This window comes from Glarea lozoyensis, assembly GCF_000409485.1.
Source record: "Glarea lozoyensis ATCC 20868 chromosome Unknown GLAREA15, whole genome shotgun sequence".
Lineage (NCBI taxonomy): Eukaryota > Fungi > Ascomycota > Leotiomycetes > Helotiales > Helotiaceae > Glarea > Glarea lozoyensis.
This window is the reverse complement of record NW_007360989.1, coordinates 1,431,293-1,454,204: the sequence shown is the minus strand read 5'-3', so window position 1 is coordinate 1,454,204 and position 22,912 is coordinate 1,431,293. Positions and strand designations below refer to the sequence as shown.

Here is a 22,912-nt window from a genome sequence, read left to right as displayed (position 1 = left end):
CGCTGTAAGCAGGCTGCAGGCGTGAGGTGTGTTGGTATCACAAAGTGGCAACGAACTGTGTCACCCTTCTAATTGGAAAGACATTTTCCGGGCTGACAGATTGAATAAGAGGTTTGCGGCAATTGATTCAGCTTGTGCCCTAAGTGCATTGAGGACAAGGCAGTCCCTTAGGAAAGATCACTTGAATCGACGCAAGGCTCGATTTCGATCAGGCGGCCAGATGAGGGTGGTGGCGCGAATTAATCGGGAAGCCTGTATCGAATGACCAATTGAACGCCCTGCATGTCCGGGGGCTGTGTACATGCAGTACCCGAGCTTGATTCAGCTTCCTAGAACCTGGCGAGAGTTGAAAATTGCATTTTGACGATGTAAGTATCATATAGTTCGAATCGCAACAAGAATTGCGCACAACAAAATGGACTGGGCTCGTGATAACGTCGGACTAAGTGCTAAGGACCTTGATAATGTTTTCAAATATGAAGAAAAATCAACAGTAGTAGTCCGGATGATGACAGATACAGATAAGGTGCGCCGAAAATCGCTTTGCCTCGATCAAGCTGATTCTTCCCTAGAAACCAGAAGTATGGTCGTTACGTGAACAACACGAATGGGAAGATTGGGCTTCAACAGTGAGATTTCCTCAAAGAGTTTGTTGGGTTTATCTGACCAAGTCTTGACTGTATAGGAATGTCCGAGGATCGACGGACAGGAATCAGGCCTGGTTCTTATGTATGAGGCTCTTGTGTGTTATTTTTGAAGCAAGTTTAACAATTACTTAAAGTTTGGCGAAGCGCGCCGGGGAAAAGTCCTCACCGATTGTCAAGCGGGTCAATTCAGACAACTGGCTCGCCGAAATAGGTGAGAAGCCTCAAGGTAACACCAAGATCCAAAGAGCCAGTACATTTTCACAGTTAGGAGAGGCAGTTCTTGTTCCAGAACTTGGACTTCACGCTATGAAAGGAAAGCGAGGGGTGCGAACACTGCCTTTCTCCAAAGAAACATTCCAACTGGTAGCCAAGCGCTTTCATATTCATGCTTCAATAGCTCGAGCAGTCAGTCGGGCTGATGTTCCACTGTTCTCTTCTGCTGAGATACAAATGAACGACTCGACTGGTAGGAACTATCCAGCAATTGGTATGATTTATCGTCGAAGAAATTTCATTGATCAGTTGCTGACCATGGCAGTTTATAATTGTCGTACATCTAATGCCTGGGACTTGGATCTTGCTTTTACATCAACTTACTTTCCTCATTGTGGATTGACCTTTGCTGTTCTGTTCGGCTGTACATTATCTGTAGAAGGAGAAGTATTGAGACGACTAGGATCTGGTTTGAGTGCCACTGAAGCTTCCCACCCCCTTCTTATACCTGGAATACTAGTGGAGCTCGAGAGATCACGACATATACATATAGTGGAAGCCACAATAGACCATCTGGAGACCAAAATCTTCGAATTGAACGGCTCGTCGAAGATGCAAAATGTAGAAGAGTCCGAAACAGAAAAACGCAATGAGGAAAAGAGGTCAGCTTGGTTGGACACGACTTACCTACGAAATGGACTTATAAGCTGGAATACACAGTTAGCAAAGATTGCAAAACATGCTGAAGAATTAACTAATATAGAAACTGGTAACGTCTGTTCCCTCCGGAATTTGACACGAAAAGACCAGCAGCGTAAGAGTTTCGATAGCACTTCATCTAATAAAGGATCTGAAAAGTGGGAAGACAGGATTAGTAAAGACAGCGAAAATTGCCCCTACGTGGAGTCAGAGCTCTCAGATTTGCTAAAGGATGAGAAGCATGGTCAGCACGAAACGGAGTCGAGAATTTCCGAACCAAACATGGATTTCTCAACACCACTGGAGCAATTTGCACGCGTTGGGTACAAGATACATGACCGTGTTCAATCTATAATTGATGAATATGATGATAAGATTAGAGACTGTACAATGCGGGTTGATGGAATGGCAATGGCAACACAATGGGTACAGATTCAGCCCTTGAGGTATATTCAATGGGCTAACTTCAACAGGCACAAGGCGAAACAAACGTTGAAATAGCATATTCTACAAGTAAAGACTCGAGTCACATGAGATCTATTGCTCTCGTTACGATGATCTTCCTTCCTGGAACCTTTTTCGCAGTAATTATAGATATCTTTTATTTTAGCAGGAGTACCGTGCTAACTTAAATTCCAGACGGTTTTTTCAATGACCTTTTTCAACTGGTCGGCGACGGATGGGCAAATTGTTTCAAGCTATTTCTGGATTTACATTGTTGTGGCAGTCGCATGTACGGTATTAACGGTTGGTGTTTGGTGGTACTTTGTCACCTATCGCCAGTCGAAACATCGACAGCTAGATTCTGCTTCATGAACTCATTCAAATTGTGGTGTTTTTATGAACTTCGGATCATTGGAAATATAATATACCTCTTTACACCCGCGGGGTTCAAAGTTTTTATCACAGTTTCGTGCATGATGCAAAATCTGAATGCTTTCTACGCACAGTGCGCAATGGTCACATCCATAATAGCCCTTTCAATACCAGGTTTCCTGACCGTAAAAAACAGTGGGTCTCGTCATAAGTTGATTCGAACTAAAACACCCTTGCCCATGGCAAATTTTAAGCGCCCACATTAAGGTTAAACGTAGATTGAAGAATTGCCCGAAACTCCTTAAAACAAGCCCTGTCTGTTAGAGCGGTATCGAAATCCAAAAATGCCGAAATCTATATGAACCATATGACTGCCCTTGACCTTCGCGTCTATTCAGGCCACTTCCGGCTCTCAACGCGCCTGAAATAATGCTGATATACCAGGCGGTGATGCTTCTATGAGCGAATAGAGTACGATGAGACCGCGTTATCTCGATCGATATTGTTGACACTTCTCCCGTAATATCGTCTGTATTTGAAAAATTCATCAGCGAACAATCCACGATATACAAGATTAACGGTGCTACTCACCATGTCGAACTCTTTGGAGGACACGATATTGTAAACGTTGTGCCGCATCTGCCAAATTTTTAAATATGCTAATAGTGAGAATTTTTCATTGTTTTCTTTTACCTGTATCTCAAACTTAGCGTCAGCGCCAAGAAGATTGAAGAGCTCGTTCCATAGACTCGTTGGTGTAGCATATCTCGCATGCAGCTCTTTCTTTACTTCCATATGGGCTCCAACAGGTGACTTTCCGGCTTCTGCGAAAGCTGCAGCAGCTGCCATTCGTAAGGGCGTAGAATCAATAAGTTACAACCTAGATGTGAAGTTGGAATAAATCGTCGGATGGATAGCTTGATTTTGCGTGAACCAGAGTCTTTAACGACAGAGGGAATGCTTCAAGACCCGAAAACTCGGAGTACAAACACAAGCTCGCAGGCAAATGACCACCTCATATACACATGGCCATAAGCACTGAAACACGGTATGAGGGGCGGGATTTGAATGCAAGGCACACTTCGGGTTTGCAGCGACTACGCGAGGCAGATTTGTCTGGGAGAATGCTCTCGATAGGGGATACAAACGCCACCAAATATGGCAGACGTGTAAAAGCATGGGGGACGAGAGACATCCTCCTGCTGAACAACTCATCTCCGACTCACTTCCGTGAGTCAACAAGATGCCAGGTGTTGATGTTGTTGTCGCTTTTCAAGATTTTGTATGTGAGAGGTAGAAAGCCCCTGCGAACATCAGTAGCGTTTTTTTCAAGACGAACAATGAAGGGCGATTTCGGTGGGTGTCGAAAACCACCCTTACTTGTGTAGCCACACCTCCAACAAAAAGCAATTTACCGATAATACCAATATAGCTGAGTATTGAATATTTCATTGGCCAAGTTCTGTGCTTAGCGAGTAGCCTGCCGTGTGGTCTTTTAGCTTACTCAGATGACCCATCAAAAGAGGTAATAATAATCGATGAGCTCCCGAATGTGGATGGGAGATCAGGAAGAAAAAGAAATCCCAACGCCACCAGCCGCAAAAGACACCGCTGCCCACAGGACACTCAGCGCGAGAGCCACGTTAAATTCAGCACTTGCATGATGAGGCTCCGGATCTGCACGCAATCTCAGCAAGCAACCACTATAAGACACCCAATGAATATCTCATTGTCAAACCCGAATTCTGCATTGGTTGCCGTTATTGACGACTTCTGCATCTATGGATGTCCCTCAAGACGACCCTGCACATGGACCACCGAAACGTGAGGCACCACGTACTAGAGTAACAAATCCAGTTCGCATGTCAGAAAACAATGAGATTCATGATCTTGGAGACACGATATACCTCACAACAGTTCGGCGACCGATTAGCTCCGAGGATGGCGAAAACCCGCTTAGCTCTACTAAACCCGAAGACGTTTCCGTGCTGGCCGCAGGTGCTCCTAATGATCCAATTATCCCCATCGCATCTTCCAGTGAAATTAAGCTAGGCAAGTTAATTCGTTCGTCACTGCGGAAATCTGCTGGCAGAGATGGCGGAAAGGACTTCCTGCCGATTGGCTCCCTTCATCGAATCCTTACGAGAAGTCGCATTCGTCAGGAAGTCGCGAAGGAATTTTCAGGTAGTCAGGATGAATTAGAGAACTTGGTAGGAGAGATCTGGGACATCTACTCAACGTCGTCATCGCCGTTCGTTCAAAGTCGCAAAACGACTAGATTAAGAATTTTCGCCATTCTTTCGCTTATCGGCAAAACGAATGAAATAAAAGCCTTCGTGGAAGCGGGTCTTTATGATAGTCACTTACCGTTTGTTTTATTCAACAGCTCTGATGGGTGTCCGCAGCTGGCGCTGCCCAATGAGACCGACCAAAACCCAACGAACCTAATCGAATTGTTCGCTACCTGGCCGGAATGGGCAATAGAATCCTTTGCTGAAAAACAAGTTCAGCTTCTCTCTCCATACTTTCAGCTGAGCACAAGCAAACATTCCGAAGTTCTTCACTACGACTTTGGCGCTAAAATTATTTTGCCTTACATTGAAAAAGACCCAACAAGACGACGTGGTGGGTTTGGCGAGGTTTTCAGAGTTAAAATTCATCCAGAATGTCATAACTGCTGCGAAGACACTGTAGGTCGCGTTATGCGTTATAAAATCTTCTGATTTTATATGATTAAGCTAACTTGGAAATCTAGGCGGCTCCCGAAAAGAATCCCTCATACGCTGTCAAAAGATTTCTACGGGATGACCCACAAGCTTTTGAAGCTGAAGTATCTAGTTTGAAACGTTTGAACAAAAAAGACAATCCCAATATCATCACATTATTGGGAACCTTTGCATACCGAGAGCAATACTACCTCATTTTTCCTTGGGCAGATGGGAATCTCCGAGACTTTTGGATACAGTACCCGACCCCCAGCAACACTGTGCCAGCCAAATTAGATTATGACTGGGTCTTGTGGTTCTCTGAACAATGCCTCGGCATAGCACAAGGCTTGGAAGCAATACACTCAGCAGTTGTACAGCTGGAGTCCAGTTCAGAAAAAGGCTCTAGTGACCAACTCCATGGAAGACATGGGGACCTCAAGCCTGAAAATATCCTTTGGTTCGAAAATCCCAATGAAGTCGAAGGTACACCTTCAAGCAGTGTTTTGAAGATCTCCGACTTTGGCTTGACGGACTTCCACAGAAACAGATCAAAATCCGGTATCAATGCCCAGACTGTTGGAAATTCTCCTACCTATCGTGCTCCCGAATATGATGTCATGAAGGCTGTTTCACAAAATTACGACATATGGACATTGGGATGTGTCCTTTTGGAGTTTGTTACTTGGTTTCTATCAGGCTGGCCTGAAGTAGACGAGTTTTCTGAAATTCGCACGAACGAGGATAATAATCAAGTGAAAGAAGACACTTTCTTCGTTTTAGTTTATCTAAAAGAAAGGAACGGACAAATAGGAGCTAGATTGAAAGAATCCGTTGTTAACGTAAGCTTTCATCTCGTCAGTGTTTGACTATTCAAATTGCTGACTTGGAAATCATTAGCAATGTAATAAATTGTACGACAGAGAAAATTGTTCGGACTATATGGTAGAGTTCCTGAATTTCATTAAAGACCACCTGCTCCGGATGAACCCCCGGAACAGACTCGCTTGCAATAAAATCGTCATGAAACTTTCCAGACTCCATGAGCGATGTGTCAAGGATGCAAAGTTTTCATGTCTTCGAAGGGAAGCTATACCAGTTCGGCATGGCACTAATTTGTCTACACTTGAGGCTGCACCGATCGATGTATCTCCGGAGCAGATGAGACGTCAAAATAAGATGAGAAGCAGCCCGCCCGTGCATGATGGCCCTGTCGAGCCCAGTCTGCCTTCCAAAGATAAAGAGTTCACGAGGCATAGCTTGATGATTGATGATCCTGAGGAAGCAACACAAGAGTCGCCTATTTATATGATTCAGAGATCAGACGGTTTACGAAAGTTACCAGAGGAGATAAGGACAAATAACGACCTCGAACAAATTCTCCCAGTCGCAGTGGCGTACGATCAGAACTTGACAGCCACACCTACATCGACCACGTTTGGGTCTGAGGCCCATTCTCGGCCGCAGTCTCCAAATAAGACATACGGCTCAAGACCACAGTCACCGGCTACCAGAAAAGTCCATTTTGATGCCAAGAAGGGGAGGACGTCTATCGCTGAAGATGGTGAAGACGATGAAGATGATGTCAACAAAGAAGAGAATTATCCATCGGAGAATGTTGGAGACCCAACCCCTTCGATAGACCAGTCAGTGAAAGTTGAGCAAACTTTACTTCGGGATCGGCACGGTATTAGTTCTCTTCTAAACAAAGAACTATCCACAACCATAAACAATCTCCCTGGTACCTCAAATCTCGCACCTTACCATGTTGTAGAACTAGAAGCTCAAGAAAGCCATATAAATTCGGAATTAGAAGATGTAAGAACAAAAGATCTCCTGCCAGCGGAACATCAGGACACCCTCGCAATAATACCAGGCTCAATTCGTTCAACATTGAATGAAAGCGATGACAAGCGACAATCTCGAAATATCGAGAGCACTAACGACCAAGAAACATCTACTGTCGTACAACAACATGTTCAACCGTCGTATTCTCAGACAGGCGGACAACCATTTCACCGTGGGAATTCGAATGGAAAACCATCAGACAAGAGAATGGAAATCCAAGAAAGAGAACCACTGGAAGTTGAAGAAGCTACTGCCGATAATACTGGATCAAAATTGAAATTCATCAAAAACCTGTTGTGCAGGAAACTTTGTTGCTTCAATCGAAACGGATGAGCAAGATGAACGACGTCGGATTGTGACCGAGACTCGTGGGTCTCTTGAACCTTTATTGCTTCAACGCTCTACTCGCTTCATTCAAAAGTTTGCTTCGATCTTGCTATTCCAAAAGTGCCAGAATAAACGAAGCGCTTAGGAGCATTATCCAACATATCTTTGACTGGAAAAAAAATGATGTGTTCTAAAGCTGACCGTTTCAAAACAGGAGATGACTTCGGTTATTGCTCAAGTGCCCAACGTTTTTGCTCCATGCTCAGCAAAAGCGTCTATCGACCTAGAACTTTAAGAGATAGTGAAAGTGCACACATCGCCCTTTGCCGAGAGACCAGGCCGCTTATAGTCGCAAATACCTCGGTGTGGTTCTTGCTAAATACAATACTGCCAGCCAGGAGATGCGTGCTGGTGTATCAAGAACTCAATATTCTGACAAGCGGTATCAGACGCCGGCCACAAAAACTGGCGACAGAATTCCTGTTGCATTTACTGAGTATGGAAAGCTCGGAAGACAAAACCCTGTTGAGTAAGAAGAGTTCAACGCTGTTTTCCGACGAATAAAAGAGACATAAGTCTACATACTTGGCTGAACTTCGATTTGTGAGAATTGCCGATCTTTTTTCCGCGGTTTGCTCAACCGATGGCAAGATTCGCGGCTAATAACTGGCACCCTTCCGCACAAGTGAAAAGGGGGCGACTCGCTTAAATAATCTGCCAACGCAATCGCGACTCGTATATAGCTTGTTGTACACATGGTATGGTGGAGATTATTAGATCAGGAGAAACATAGACGTATATCAAGGTCCGATTGGAGTGCCTGTGTTTATTCATTCGTACATCTGTATCAGCCAATCTACCTTTTACAGGTGACGATTTGGATAATCTCTGTATATATTGTCGGTGATTGTAAGAACAGATGGTTGTATTATAAAATCTAATGTGTAATTGAATGAGGAGGACAATACTCGGAAATCTTTTTTGAATCCATGAGTTTTCACAAGCAAGAAGAACTTTGTCGCCATCCAAACAATAAATTGTATATTTCACAATGGAAAATGAAAAAGACACAACAAATTAGAGGTACACAAATTATTTCGTTGTGCGTAGGTCTAATGTCAGATGGCCATAGAGATGTTCTATGGAGAGAAATGTCAATGAACCAGCAAGAATAATTTTAACGCCGTGCCATGTAACTCTTAAAATGTTACGGGTACAAGTAGACGGGAGTTTTGAACTGATATCCAGAAAAGGTCCACCCCATCTACTTGGAACTTCGAAGTCGACGTACTTATTTTCCGTATTATTTTGCAGATTATTTTGCAGAAATTCTTTCAAATTATGAGAAAGTGCTGATCCCACCTTTTCCACTGTACATAAAACCCTTGACCTTCCGATGTCCTCTAGGTGACAATTCTGAAAGCTAATAAGCCGGCGACAAGAAATTTGTGGAGTCCTGGCGTTGCGATTGAAGGTCAGATTGAGATGTGCCAGCCAGAACAGTGATACTCTACTTTTACGCCTTAGGTGTACATATTTTTGTGTAGCTTCTCTTTGCAATAAACCTGATAGAACACTTAGTTGTTTAAACACATTCAACGCCACATACTCCAGTAGAAAAATAGACGACAACAGAAGAGGGGTATGACGTTTGGATACCAGCCATCTTTTGGATGCTCTGTTGATTTACCCTGCATATTTGCCATGAAAACCACAACATAGTTTCCCTGCTAGTCTCTAGAACAAGAGGAGAATCAGCTTGGTATCCCTAGCCATAGAAATTGGAACAGGGAACTTTCCTGCAGCCCAATATTTTCATGATTGGAACTCTGATTTATAGATAATGTTTTGAGCACGAATACAGATGGGCTCTTCACATATATACCTTTGATAGTTTAGTGGCTTACACTTTTGTCCCAATTCTACAAGATTTTCCTCCAAAAGACCTCGATAAGATCAGCAACTTCAGGCACATTCTCCCTCACTACTCCATGTCCTGTTTCTGGGATCACACTAACATTCCGTATCCCAACATCGCAAAGATCCTGCTCACTGCAAACATCGTCTAGTTGGCCCAAAATGCATTTTATGTTAAGACCCCTTTTCGCCACTTCGGCAAATTCATCATGTGTATCGAAACACCCACCATCCCTGAACATAGAAACCACACTGGCTTTGTGCCCTTCGTGATTTCTATTTTGCCAGTCTCGAACTGCCTCTGAAACTAATTCTCCTCTGCCGACTCTCTCTTTCCAATTTGCAGGTACAATCAATTGTCCGCCTTCCAGCCATTGCAAAATCCAGGCTTGCGCTTGTTCCTCGGGTCCGCCACCCAAGTAACTTTTCTCCAACTCATTAAATTGAGCAGTACGCATTAGTCCAGCTGGTGCGATCAATACCATAGAGATAACTCGCTCTGGATATGCATTTGCAAACGTGACTGTTGTCGACCCGCCAAACGAATAGCCGACAACATGAGCATTCTCCCATTCAAGATGCGCCATCAAACTATTCAATAATGAATGGAATAGCTTCGGCTCATGCGCAACATAAGGCGTGTCCGTAAGCCCATGTCCCCAAAGATCGAACCACACAATGTGAGCATGAGGGAAACGCAAGGACAACTCGCTTGCCAACCTTTGCAAGCCAATCGCACAAGTTTGAATGCCGTGCACCAAAAGGACACGGGAAATGGAATCCTGCCTGCTGTCCACCGAGGGTAGTAGCTCGTAATACGCGGCTCTTCCGATGGGTGTCTGCAGATATAATGGTGGCAATAGGTTACCGAAAGCTTCGATGAAAGTGGCTTCGGGAGGTGCCTTTATTGAAGGTGGGGTAGTACTCGGAGTCTCTGAAGGACGAGGTAGCACGACGATATTGTTAGACATCTTGATGACGAATTTTAGGATGGTTAGATTATTTGGAGAAAGCGGAAATTTGGGAACGGAAGCAAAAGCGGAAAGTTCTGATATTGCTCAACTCTTCTAAAATCGTATTCCCGTAAGCTTGAAATTCAACAATTCTCACTCCACATTGCTAATCGTCGGCGTTAATTTGCCATCCTGTCAGAGAAAATGAAGTGCCGGCTCGCTTAGCGCGGAGAACACCCACCTTTGCGGGCTAGCTACTTATCTCCGCGATTTTTCTCTTTCCCCTCCTTGTCTGATTTATGATTGCTCAACTGAGGAAGATCTCATGTAACCTTGTCCAATGTCTTATCGTAAATCTCTAGACATAAGATAACAGTGTTCAAGTGCAAAATCTTTAGATATCCGATCGAGCTTTTAACATTGTTTCAACGCCACCATAATTATTAGTTCGAAGTCTTCCAAGATACGTAATTTCAACTCGGACTCGATTGAGTAAAAATGTCAGATTTTGCTGAAAAGCCAGCACCAATAGACGACAGAAACTTCCCAGACACGACATCTTCATCAGCTCAAGATGCATCAGCAATTGAAGCTTTGGAAATTACCAAGGCAGCAGAGAAAGCGCTACTCAGGAAACTAGATTTACAGCTAATCCCAGTTATTATGCTCCTCTATCTTTTCAGCTTTTTGGATCGCGGTATTTCCCTCAGTCTCAGCTTGTATCAATACTGATTCAATCAGTAAATATTGGAAGCGCAAAGTTGTACGGCATAGAAAAAGACCTAGGCTTGGTAGGAAATCAATATCAAATTTGCGTCTCGATTTTGTTCGTTACATATTGTGTAAGCTATTTGCATCGATTTGGAACCTCGCTTATCGATCTAGCTCTTCGAAGTACCGTCAAATCTCATTATCAAAAAAGTAAAACCAGATCGATATATAGCTTTCATCACCACTGCGTGGGGCGTTATATCTACCTTGACTGGCGTGGTTCAAAGTTATGGCGGACTCATTGCTGTTCGCTTAGTTTTGGGCATGATTGAAGCGGGTCTATTTCCAGGACTGGTTGTTTATCTTTCCATGTTCTACGGTAGAAATCATCTAGCTGTGAGAGTCGGATACCTTTTTGTTTCGTCAGCACTTGCCGGGGTCCTCGGCGGGCTCATTGCGTACGGAATTGGATTTACAGATGGACTTGCAGGATTGAAGGCCTGGCGTTGGCTGATGATCTTTGAAGGCAAGTGTCTCATCACGTTCTACAAACTCAACTAATTCCTTAGGTATACCTTCCGTGATAACTGGAATCGCAACTTATTTTATCTTACCAACAAGTCCTGCGACGGCTAAATTTCTCAGCCCGGAAGAACGAGCTTTGCTTGTATCCATTCGACGAAACGAGATTGGGCAAACTGAATCAGCAGAGAAATTCCATTGGTCAGATGTGATAGAAGGCGCAAAAGATTGGCAGCTCTGGATCTTCAGCATTTCCGCTTTTACAAACGATATAATGTTGTATGGATTCAGCACATTTTTACCAATTATTATCAAAGGGATTGGAAAATGGACAGCTCCACAAGCTCAAGCACTTACCGTTCCTGTGTACGCTTTGGGTACAGGAATATATCTTTTCGTGGCTCGTTTTAGTGATAAACAGCTTCAGAGAGGTATATACTCTGCGTGCTTCTCAATAATATCGGTCGTCGGGTATTGTATGCTAATTGCCAATGCTGGCGCGGCTGTTAGTTATACTGGATGCTTCGTGGTGGCCACGGGTCTCTATGTTTCGGTAGGGCTGCCATTGGCATGGCTTCCGGGTAACAAGCCAAGATATGCGAAACGAGCTTTGGCGACTGGTATGCAGTTGATGATTGGAAATATGGCTGGAATTGCCGTACCATTCTTATACAGTACTAGTGATGGGCCAAAGTACTACACTGGGTATGGTGTTTCAATTGCTTGTGTTTTCACATCTGCTTGCATTTTTACATTCATGTCGACCTACTACAAGCGAATCAATGCACGTCGAGCAGCAGGGAAGGAAGATTGGAAGATGGAAGGGAAGAGTGAGGAGGAGATAAGAGAATTGGGCGACTGGTCTCCAAGATATGTTTACTCAACGTAATGGTAGCAAGTTTTGATATTACGACCAAGCTGATTGAAATTTTTTTCTACCTCGTTCTAGATTTGTGGTTATGTGGCTGATGGTGAATTAAACTCAACCCGACAAGAACCCATCTTCGAATCGTTTTGTCAGTATTGCCGATACAACAACATGGTATTCACGTCTCTCTGCTTCAGAAGTTCAAACACAACTACAAGATCGAAAACAGGGACATCTCTATTCCATTGAAAACTCCATTATCAAAATGCAGAAAACTTAGATCTAATATCAAAATCCATGCTCCTTATCCACCAAATTAATCAACGGCTTCCCCCCGCTCAGTCTCCCCAGATTCGTTTCCAACACCCCCAACAACCTCGTCCGGTGATTATTAGAATGCCAACTCACGTGCGGCGAAACGAAAATATTCGGCGCCTTCCACAACGGATGATCTTTTGGTAGCGGTTCCGGATCCGTGACATCGACCGCTGCACCTCGAATTAGATCCTTTTCAAGCGCCTCAATGAAATCCGGGGTGTTGATAATTTGCCCTCTCGCGATGTTCGAGATGAACGCTTTCTTCTTGGAAAGAATCTGGAATTGTTCTTTCTGGATAAGATTCGTGGTTGATGGTGTAAGTGGGAGACAGATAACCAATAAATCGATGTCTTGGGCTAGAAAATCATTTAGGTTTTCCGCGGAAGTGCCGGAATACCATTTTGAAGGGATAAGTCCCCCTGGGTCGCCAGTGCCGGGGACGTTATAACTGTCGTCTTTCCTGGCTTCAGGCGTGGTTTTTTCGCGCATCGTATAGACAATTACGTCCATTCCGAAGGCTTTGCCGACGCGTGCACATTGCCGTCCTATTGCTCCGTAGCCTAGGATACCGCTGGGAGAGTCAGATCAGTCGTGATAGTGATGGGAGAGCCTACATCCTCTGTCCGACAGAGTCTAGAACATCAAGTGACGGTCGTATCCATTCGCCTTCTTTTTGAGCGTCCAGGAAACGAGGTATTCTGTGTTGGAACGACAGAAATGTGGCAAACACCCATTCCGTAATCTGGGGTCTATTAAAATCAGCAGTCATTCTAGAAAATCAGACACCAACTTACGGATGTGTGCCATTCGAAGTACAGAAGTCAATTCCCTTGTCCTTATAAACGTCATGCTCATAACAATGATTCGCACCAGCAGAAGTCAATTGAACCAACTTGAGCTTCGGCGCTTCTTCCGGAGTTGGTATGAAATTCCATGTACACAAAATCGTCACATCGCTGAAAATGCCTTGGGGTAATGGTTTGGCGGTGGCACCGTTTCCACCACCTCCTGCAGTGTATGGATTATGCCATACGATTTCTAAATCAGGGTGATTTGTCTTTACCCGTGATAAGAAATCTTCATCGGGTGCGTACTGCAGAATCACGAGCAACTTTTGCCCTTTGAGACTTGGATTCATGGTTGGTATGTTTGACAGTAAACAAAGTTTAAATAACTTTAGACTCGGAAGTTTAGTGCGACGTCAGTATACGGATTGGAAAATAAAGACAGGTGTGACTGTTGGTTGACAAGGACAAGAGTGGGGGATGAAGAAGCGAATCCGGTCAGCAAATGAGGTAACTTCGAGGAACATTCATTGGACAGCATCGCGGTGTTGCACGAGCAGTCTAACGCCCAGAAGTGATGGGATGCAAGAAAAGTAGCTATGGAGAAGATTGCTAAGATTTAGATGGGTGTGGAATTACAGAATATCAACTTGAAGTTGAAGTTCCAACATGAGGATGCAAATTGGGACTTTGTATTTGAATATGCGCCAACAACCGCATCGTAAGTGTTCGAACACCCCAGCTAAGGCAACCTTACTCATAAACATAACAGAACGGCCCATCAGTGATACTGACCAAATCCTTAATCTGGTAGACCTTGCTGGCCACATTGGAAATGTCGATATTATCAGTCAACTTCTGCGCTGCACCCCCACCCATCATTGAAGTACCACCAGCAATGACTTGCATACGATTAGGAAGATCTTGACTTTGCCAGATAGTCCATAGTCGATCAATTTGGCCATGTAACAACCAGAAAGCTGGATCGTTGGGCGATGTGTAGAAATCTCCACCCGGATCCGATCCTATGGTGAAGTGTGCCGATGTGTGCACCCCAGGATTTCCACCTTGCATTGTGTCTTGGAAAGGGCCAATAGTGGTCTTGCTTGTGATCAAATTTACCATCATAGCAGTGGTTGATCCTTTGGAGACGAGATATGGCCCGATGTCACGACGAAGACATCTCGTGTTGATTCCATATCCATCAGATCTAGGGTTCTTTGGTGGAGCAGGGTCAGCCATAGGAGAGACGGGACTAAAATGTTAGCGGTTGAGACGAATAATGGTTCAGGAACATTACCCAAGTCGAACGGTCATACTATTCATCGTTAGCAGGAAACCTTGATCTGTATCGACGACTCACTTTGCAAAAGGTCCAGTCTCAACACAACCGCCACCATTCTGGGCCGGGCCGACCGAGGTGGCTTTATGAGAAACCTTCTTTCCATTACCGCTCATGCTAGTATCCGTACCATCAAAGATTGGTGATTTCTCAGGGTCCGTCCACTTGCCAAAATCCCAGTACTGCACGGTTTAGCGATGATATCAATGGTCAAGATAGACGTACTGGTTGGGTTCCATTGTAACCACACTCATTACGCAGTGCTTGCTCATAAGCCCAAGTATAATATCTATGCCAAGAGAAAAAGCTCCCCTGGAAATATTAGCATAGGCTTCAGAAGACCAATCATGTTCCTACCGTGCCATGGATTTGAAGAGTTTGTTGCATATGCGTTACAACAAAATCATCGTAACGATTCTGGGCACCAGGAAACTTTCCAGCTGGCAACTTCGATGGTGCACTCATCAAACACAAGACAGCCTTGATGTACGCTTTTCGATCCGCGACAGAGACATTTCCCCTGAACCATGTAAGTCAAGTTAAAGCGAGATGTCTACTAACTGACCATTCCTTGCGAACCTGTAGCTTGGCCGCTGTACATGTAGTAGACTTCGCGAGCTGAGTATTGATGGCTGTTCGTCCTTTCGTCTGAAGATCTCCTAGCGCATCAGCACTTGCTTCTCCTGTGAAGAGGCACAGCACTGATGTCAAAAGACAGAATCCTTTATAAATAGATAGCATGGCGAAAGAATAACTAGAGTAACAGATCTTTACAAATTTAGGAACAAGACCTTCCTCTTCATTTTAAAACTTCTTATCCCAACAATAACGCCACGATGCTTATTCTGAGGCTCGAAAGCTACCGTAACATCCAATCTTAGCTAGCGTTCGACATTGCCTGAATGTGCCGGTAGTTCTTTGACAATATAAAATGATGGCCTGCAATTATGTGACCATCAAATCTCGGTAACCGTGTCAAGTGACCACATCTTACTGGTAAGATGAAAATATCATGTTATCCCAAAAATGATCGTAGCCCTATACCAGGGTGCAAAAGACTGCCGATAACCATGCCGTCGAACATAAAACCGATCCATCAAACCAGATTTTCTCATTCGATAATTAAAATCGAGATTTAATATGTGATAACTGCCCGACCAGATGAATATTAATGGTTCCGGCAGGAAGGAAAGTTGTACGGTAATCAAAGATTGTGGGGTAAAATGCATATAATTTGTAGCTGAGATAGCCAAAATGCATTGCTTATAGCCGACAGACCCAAAGATGTTACTCGGCTTCCATGGGAGTTTTCCAGATTGGAATGATCCTCAAATGGCCTTCGGCAGTTTGATCTGAGTAGATGGGCTCGTGATTTGCCCAGTCATCATAGGGTAACCTGGAATTGATTGAACTTGGCGCATGGCCAACGTTCCAAACCACATGTCCTGGATCTTGCATTGCAGAATCTTGTAGAACCTAAGTGTTTGCTGCGGACTATATGAGATATATGAGTGGTGCGTAAGGTGGTGCAACCATTCAACGTCTAAATGAAGAATCGTCAGCTGTTAGATTTTCTTGTTTGACTTTTTTCGGCCAATTCCTAGCAATGTCGATCGCATCTCTGGGAGCCCATAATTCCAGGAGGAGAAAGATGATATAGTCGATGACAGCGCAGAGACAGAATAGCTTCCCTGCCCAAATGCCACAGCCATAATATCGTTTCAACCGATCGATGAGGGCAAAACTCTGAACCCCGGCTCTTCCCCTCGTAGCACTCCAACTGGCGGCATCGGCTGCCTCATAACCGTAAAAGTCTGCTTCACTAAGAGCTCCCGAAATACCATCGTAAACCCTCTCTGTCCGCTTAGCTACATCCGTCCAGGAGTACATTTTCTTGACCTGGTCGTGAAAATCTCCGGTCCGAACCTTGTTTGCCCGTAGCTCTGCGATAGCTCGTCCAGTTGCAGCCACTAAATCATCCTCCTCTGGCTTCGCAAATACGGTCATGTGTCCTGGTAAAACTTCTGGTATCCCACCAACTTGAGTGCAAACCACGTATAATCCACAACTCGCTGCTTCTACGATCACAGTACCGAATGCTTCCGTTAAACTTGGATGAAGATATATATGACCTCGAACCATCACGTCTCGTACTTCCTCATGCCTGACTGGTCCAAGCAACTCCACGCGATCGTGTAAAACATTTCTCTCCAGCATTTGTTCCAAATCGATTGCTTTTGGCCCAGAACCGGCAATTATGAATCGTACATTCGCATTGTTCGCCAGAATTCGAGGTAGAGCAGCCACTAACAAATCCGTCCCTTTGTTGTAGAAGAGCCGGGAGATTACGACTATTGTTATGGTATCGTGCGGGCCGAGATGTTGAGGAAGAGAGGTGGTAGAGAAGTCGCTGGGATAGGAAGGATGGTATAGTGGTCGGAAGTTTTCAGCGACTACAGCATTCGGTATTACAGATACCATCAGAGGATCCAAGGAAGCTCGAAGAACTGTATTTTCTTTACTGTTAGATGTTAGCATGTTGACTACGAAGTATCCAGAATTCTCACCATGTATGGCTCACGCAAATAACATGATCTACATCACTCATTGTAAACTTCAACAACTTGTTCGTAAGGATACTCCCAGCATCTGCAAATCCAAATAATGAATGATCCGTAAAGACAGTCCGTAATCCCATAGTCCTTCCATGTAGAATAGCCTCATGACAAAATGGACTCATACTGCCATGCCCATGTACAATTTGTATCTCTTCTCGAATGGCAATGTTTCGAAATATGGGAAAGAATGAGAAAACCGTAGGGAACGTTGATGCTCGGTACATGACGAAGAAGGGAACGTGGTAGACTTTGAGGCCATTTGTGAGGTAGCGTATGCCTGTTCGGTCTTCGTACGCATGGGTGATGATGATGACTTTGTGTCCGCGATCAATGAGTTTGGAAGAAAGTTGATATATGTGACTTTCGACTCCTCCGGGTTGGGGGAAGAAGAAGTCACTAACCATGGCAATATTGTACGGCATCTTGGTGATGTATTGGAGGAAGATGGCCAAAGGTCGTGCCTGATCCCGTGCATCAACGTCATATAACTCGGACAGGATATTGGTACGCGACGTAAAGAGACATGATCTTTGACTTCATTGATGTTCTCATCAGTCCATCAATGACAATGTGTCGCAGAATATGTTACAGTATCTCGAACCACGCGACGCGAAAACAAGGCTGGCTCGAACCGAGGTTCAACCGTCGCATCGTTCAGCCTCGAACTTTTTTTCAACGTTTGATAACTTCACAGATGCGCCGAATTTAATTCGGTGCTAAAGATTTTACAATGTCAGCACAGATATATTCTCGATATGTGCCACCGGCAAAGAAACAGAAGTTGGACTCAAAACCCCTCGTGGTAGCATCAGAACCTGCGTTAGAAGTTTCGAAAGTTACTCCACCAACACCAGCAATACAGCATGATGCTTCCGCTACCTACGCTCGATATGTCCCCGCTTCTAAACCGAAATCCAAGTCTGTTGAATTGCTGGGGAAAGACGAGAGCATGGTTACTGCTGCGATAACGGCGGATAATCGACCAAACAAACGAGATGTTCCCCAGCTGGATGATTCTGTAGCGCAATCCTCGCCCAAAAAAGCCAAGAAAGACAAGAGGGACAAGAAGGACAAAAGATCGAAGGGAACCAAAAAGGAAAAAGATGCAGAAAGCAATGATGAAACTGGAGAGCAAGACTTGCTGGATGGTAATGGTGAAGAGAAAAACGGAAACGAAGCAGAGCCTATAAAAAAGAAGAAGCGGAAGGAAAAGTCCACAAATAACGATACGCCACTGGATAATATGGAAGGGGTAGAACCAACTGGAGAAACCGAGGGAGAGGCAACACATAAACGATTAATGGCGAAACGTGAAAAGTCTTTGAGGAAAGCAGAAAAATTGGCAAAAAGAGAGGCAGAAAAAGACACAGCAGAAGTTCCACCAGAAGAGGAGGAGCAACTACACGATTTAATACCACTACCACAACCAGAGCCTGTTCCCCAATTACCAATACAGAGTCTTACGACTTCTCTGCCACCTTGGCTTGCTTCTCCCATCCGTGTATCTCCAGCGACGAGATTGCCTTTTGCAGATGTTGGAGTCCCAGCAGAGGCAATCCCCATACTTTCCTCGAAAGGCTTTCATCATGCATTCGCTGTCCAATCTGCTGTATTGCCGATTCTTCTCCCTGGGCCTGCTCAACGACCTGGAGATATTCTGGTATCAGCTGCTACTGGGTCTGGTAAAACACTAGCATACGTGCTTCCTATGATTGAGGAAATTAGTAAAACCGTCACAACACGCCTTCGCTGTTTGGTTGTGGTTCCAACGAGAGAACTCGTACTCCAAGCTCGAGATGTCGCAGAAATATGTGCTTCGGCATTTACGAATGGAAGCAGAAGAAGAGTGAAGATTGCAACAGCTGTGGGAAGTGAAAGTTTAAAATCCGAGCAGGCTTCGATAATGAAACAAGAGTTGAGATATGATCCAGAAAAATATCGAGCAGAAGAGAAAAGATTGAATTCGAAGTGGGAAAGCTCCGATGAAGACGGCGACGAAGATGAAGAACAACTTTACGTTGAAGAGCGTGTCTCGACATTGGAAGATCACGTCATCACTTCACAACCAAAGGTCGATATTCTTATCTGTACACCGGGTAGGCTTGTTGAACATCTCAAGTCTACTCCAGGCTTCTCGCTTGAATATGTGAATTGGCTTGTTGTCGATGAAGCGGATAAACTTCTTGACCAGAGCTTTCAACAGTGGCTAGGCCTAGTCATAGGGTCTTTGGAGAAAGAAAGGAGGGTGTTCCAGAAGCGACCAAATCACGTCAGAAAGATCATTCTCAGTGCTACTATGACTCGAGACATAGGGCAATTGAGTGGTCTGAAGCTTTACAGACCACATATGGTGGTACTGGAAAGCGCTACAGCAGAAGACACGGCTATGACAGATGTTTCACATGGGCACGTTCTGCCAGAGCTGCTCTTGGAGTCTGGCATCAAAGTTGAGGATGAGAGCATCAAGCCACTTTATTTGATGGAAGTTCTCCGGCGTGAAGGGCTTGTTCAAGGTATTTTTAAGCAGGCCAACGATGCGTCTGATTCGTCCTCAGATTCGTCTGATTCGGATTCTGATTCCGACGATACTTCGTCGTCAGAGTCCGATACTTCAAAAACTCTAGTGGAGTCCAAGGCTGTGCCACCTTCGGCCGATGGTATTACACCCAGGGGATCCCTCATATTCACAAAGTCGAACGAGACTGCTGTTCGTCTTGGTAGATTAGTAGCATTACTTGATCCTAAGTCTGCATCATCTATTGCCACTCTCACATCTACAACACGAAGTTCAGCACGAAGAGCGTCTCTCAAAGCATTCGAGAATGGCCGAGTCTCGATTCTTATTGCATCTGACTTGGTCTCACGAGGTCTCGATCTTCCTAATTTAGCACATGTCATCAATTACGATGTTCCTGTGAGCCTATCAAGCTATGTTCATCGAGTAGGAAGAACGGCAAGAGCCGGGAAACGTGGTCATGCGTGGACATTGTTCACCCCAAGTGAAGCTTGGTGGTTTTGGAACGAGATTGGAAGATCAAATGCTGTTGAGCGGACCGCGGCAATATCTAGGGTAAATATTGCTGCGTCACAGTTCAGTGAGGAGCAGAAAGCTGCTTATGAATCTGCTTTAGAGGCTTTGAAGCTTGAAGCAAGTACTTCCAAAAGGTCAAGCCTCAAGTGAAGCGCATCATTAAAAAATACAATTCTAATCTACCTCTGGCTTTGCATATCATCTTTGTAATTTCTTTACGTCACGATTGCAACCCAGCTTGAGTTCTGTTTTGCTGAGATCCTGACATCCAACACAGCATGTTGCGCCGTAATTGTACGTGCCTCAGATCTACATCTAGAAAATCAAGGTTTACTTGTATCCCGGATCGGAAAGTTCAGAACTTCAGATACCAAGTAACCCTTGACTCGCTAAATCATTTGCGCCTCGTCCATCGGAGACCAGCATTACTCCGATGTATTTGCTCGGTTCGGCCAATGGCAAGCTTCAATTTTTGTGTCTCAACGTTTGATACCATTCTGTGCCCGGTCAATGTCACTTCTCAAGCTTACCACTGGCCGGTTAATATCGAAAGCTTGAGATCCACTCGTAATCCGTCCGTTTCGAGCACCGATTCAGTTGGTTTATTTCGGCCGAAGACGTTTAAGGAGTTGCTCTCCGTCAACTGTTGGTATTCTTACTTCGGCACTTGGTCAATTATCTTACTTAGTGCACCTCTTGTTCTATGAGGAGCAGAGATAACCAACGGTTTTCAGAATATGTTGGCTTACTGCCGGCACATGTTGTTATTCACAGGGTTTGGATTCAAAAATTGGGCTCACCGTCGAATGAACGATGTGGAAATAATGGACACCAAGAAGATCACCTTCCCCGAAGGATTTCATGTTCGGATTGAGAATCAGAACTGGGATTCAGGGTATATGGTTTCACGCAGAAGATTTTCGTCCGCGACATCGATGCCAACTACATAGCCCTGGATCTGGCTAACCCTGGCCGACTATTAGGATCGAAGGAGCTTGTGTAGGCTCGAGAAGGACAAAATTAGTGGCGGTCACCTACCCGCGAATCTTAGACTAAATAACAAGCCGACTTCGAATAGAGCTTAAAGTCTCATTTACTTAAAACAGTTGACGACATAGTCGTAATGTTCTAAGTTAATCCACTAAAACACGATGTTTCGTCAACTTAGTCGAAGAACTATTCTGGTACGACTGCCACTTATTTTGTCCTCCGCGAGGTAGGCTTCAGACTCTATATCTGTAGAAAACGGCAGCCTCGACTCTTCCACGGAGACTAAAGGTCAGCAAAGCGCTCAGCAGAGTGCGAATAACCAGCATGCTTCAGACTTACCAGATTCAGAAAAGATCGCGACTCCTGCAAACTCTTCTGCTATAGACGAAGATGACCCAACGTTACCGTTGAACTGGCCGACGGGGAAGAAAATTATCAGTATGGGCATTCCGTCCGTCCTATGTTTCGTCGTGTAAGTTGCACAACTTTACAAGTAGCTTCCAAGCTAACGGTTCAAGTGCGTTTGGAAGTTCCATATATACGCCTGCGGTCTCTGATGTGATGCTTGATTTTGAGGTCTCTAGTATAATAGCTATCCTACCACTGACGGCATACGTTCTTGGGCTTTTCTCGCCGAAATGCTGATAATGCAAGCAGATGTGAAAACACAAGCAACCGAAACGCCATAACCAGTGCCAGTGAGTTCAATTCCCTTCTCGACCACGACCTTCTCTTCTTCCTCGCTTGCGACGGTTTTTTGATTTGCCATTGTTTTGTAGTTGCATAGGTCCCAGCTCATCATCATCGTCTTCTTACCGTTAACGCTTTTGTAGTGGTTTGAGAACAAAAGGTGCTCCACCAGCAAAAGACAACCCCGATCCCAAAGAAAGCAGATATTCATGTCCTGCTCGTAATTCCGCAATGACTTCGGGTTGAGCCTTTACATGTTCAACATCATCCTCCCTCACAAAAGTTTTCAAAGCCTCCGTTCGCTGATCCAAAGATTCGAGGATTCTATCATTCTTTTTTATCGCTAGTGGTGCTTCCTATTCTTTGGGTTTTCCATAACCGGGGTCCACAAATCAGGGTAGCAAGTCGGTATGATACTAATAACCTGTGAAGATAGCTAGTGCTTGGTTTAACAATGGTTTGCAATATATACCTCGACTGTTGTTTACTGATCGCGGCTTCAAGTGCCTGCCTTCGGATGTGACATCTTCAGCGGCTGTCGGATTTTCAGAATGTGCCAGAGTGTGTGAGGCATGCCTCTCACACTCATCTGATTACCGATCTAATAACTTTCCAAAATCGCTCTTTACATAAACATAATCAAAAGTTCCCCGTGCTAAGCGAGCTGGCATTTCATTTTCTCTATTAGATTAACATACTAACGCTGACAATTAGTAATGTGAAGTCGGGGTATTAGAATTGTTGTAATTTCTAGTATACTGGGAAATAAATGCGAAGAGATAGGTGTTAAAGTTCGTCTACTTTGTCTAAACTTTCTCGATAGTATTGTACATTTAAACCCGTTAACGATGTCTATAGCGAAAACAATCTTTTCGATATTAGAATTGATATACTAGTGTAGTTCCGGGAATA

At 44.4% G+C, this 22,912-nt stretch overlaps 10 protein-coding genes across 10 annotated transcripts; 4 read left to right on the top strand and 6 right to left on the bottom strand.

Annotated features, from left to right (window-relative positions):
- Positions 1–415: 415 nt before the first annotated feature.
- On the top strand, positions 416–2,375 carry GLAREA_06291 (uncharacterized protein; the record flags this gene model as incomplete). Its single annotated transcript, XM_008081705.1, has 7 exons — positions 416–526; positions 573–629; positions 686–729; positions 782–1,134; positions 1,186–1,985; positions 2,033–2,143; positions 2,199–2,375. 7 exons carry the CDS (start codon positions 416–418, stop codon positions 2,373–2,375), a joined length of 1,653 nt encoding a protein of 550 aa, XP_008079896.1.
- A 456-nt stretch (positions 2,376–2,831) lies between these two features.
- GLAREA_06290 (uncharacterized protein) lies at positions 2,832–3,224 on the bottom strand (the record flags this gene model as incomplete). The annotated part of the gene is made up of 1 exon (XM_008081704.1): positions 2,832–3,224. One exon carries the CDS (start codon positions 3,222–3,224, stop codon positions 2,832–2,834), a length of 393 nt encoding a protein of 130 aa, XP_008079895.1.
- Positions 3,225–4,156: 932 nt separating this feature from the next.
- On the top strand, positions 4,157–7,261 carry GLAREA_06289 (Protein kinase-like (PK-like); the record flags this gene model as incomplete). The annotated part of the gene is made up of 3 exons (XM_008081703.1): positions 4,157–5,065; positions 5,131–5,922; positions 5,981–7,261. 3 exons carry the CDS (start codon positions 4,157–4,159, stop codon positions 7,259–7,261), a joined length of 2,982 nt encoding a protein of 993 aa, XP_008079894.1.
- A 1,916-nt stretch (positions 7,262–9,177) lies between these two features.
- GLAREA_06288 (alpha/beta-Hydrolase) lies at positions 9,178–10,143 on the bottom strand (the record flags this gene model as incomplete). The annotated part of the gene is made up of 1 exon (XM_008081702.1): positions 9,178–10,143. One exon carries the CDS (start codon positions 10,141–10,143, stop codon positions 9,178–9,180), a length of 966 nt encoding a protein of 321 aa, XP_008079893.1.
- Positions 10,144–10,623: 480 nt separating this feature from the next.
- GLAREA_06287 (MFS general substrate transporter) lies at positions 10,624–12,247 on the top strand (the record flags this gene model as incomplete). The annotated part of the gene is made up of 4 exons (XM_008081701.1): positions 10,624–10,822; positions 10,867–10,967; positions 11,011–11,341; positions 11,406–12,247. 4 exons carry the CDS (start codon positions 10,624–10,626, stop codon positions 12,245–12,247), a joined length of 1,473 nt encoding a protein of 490 aa, XP_008079892.1.
- Positions 12,248–12,514: 267 nt separating this feature from the next.
- Positions 12,515–13,682, bottom strand: GLAREA_06286 (NAD(P)-binding Rossmann-fold containing protein; the record flags this gene model as incomplete). Its single annotated transcript, XM_008081700.1, has 3 exons — positions 12,515–13,115; positions 13,159–13,293; positions 13,339–13,682. The coding sequence occupies 3 exons, from the start codon at positions 13,680–13,682 to the stop codon at positions 12,515–12,517; spliced, it is 1,080 nt and encodes a 359-aa protein (XP_008079891.1).
- A 400-nt stretch (positions 13,683–14,082) lies between these two features.
- Positions 14,083–15,412, bottom strand: GLAREA_06285 (Di-copper centre-containing; the record flags this gene model as incomplete). The annotated part of the gene is made up of 6 exons (XM_008081699.1): positions 14,083–14,584; positions 14,630–14,647; positions 14,693–14,853; positions 14,897–14,983; positions 15,029–15,191; positions 15,237–15,412. 6 exons carry the CDS (start codon positions 15,410–15,412, stop codon positions 14,083–14,085), a joined length of 1,107 nt encoding a protein of 368 aa, XP_008079890.1.
- Positions 15,413–16,207: 795 nt separating this feature from the next.
- On the bottom strand, positions 16,208–17,711 carry GLAREA_06284 (UDP-Glycosyltransferase/glycogen phosphorylase; the record flags this gene model as incomplete). Its single annotated transcript, XM_008081698.1, has 2 exons — positions 16,208–17,192; positions 17,239–17,711. The coding sequence occupies 2 exons, from the start codon at positions 17,709–17,711 to the stop codon at positions 16,208–16,210; spliced, it is 1,458 nt and encodes a 485-aa protein (XP_008079889.1).
- Positions 17,712–18,019: 308 nt separating this feature from the next.
- Positions 18,020–20,470, top strand: GLAREA_06283 (P-loop containing nucleoside triphosphate hydrolase; the record flags this gene model as incomplete). Its single annotated transcript, XM_008081697.1, has 1 exon — positions 18,020–20,470. The coding sequence occupies one exon, from the start codon at positions 18,020–18,022 to the stop codon at positions 20,468–20,470; it is 2,451 nt and encodes an 816-aa protein (XP_008079888.1).
- An 812-nt stretch (positions 20,471–21,282) lies between these two features.
- GLAREA_06282 (uncharacterized protein) lies at positions 21,283–22,079 on the bottom strand (the record flags this gene model as incomplete). The annotated part of the gene is made up of 3 exons (XM_008081696.1): positions 21,283–21,296; positions 21,650–21,722; positions 21,912–22,079. The coding sequence occupies 3 exons, from the start codon at positions 22,077–22,079 to the stop codon at positions 21,283–21,285; spliced, it is 255 nt and encodes an 84-aa protein (XP_008079887.1).
- Positions 22,080–22,912: the final 833 nt, after the last annotated feature.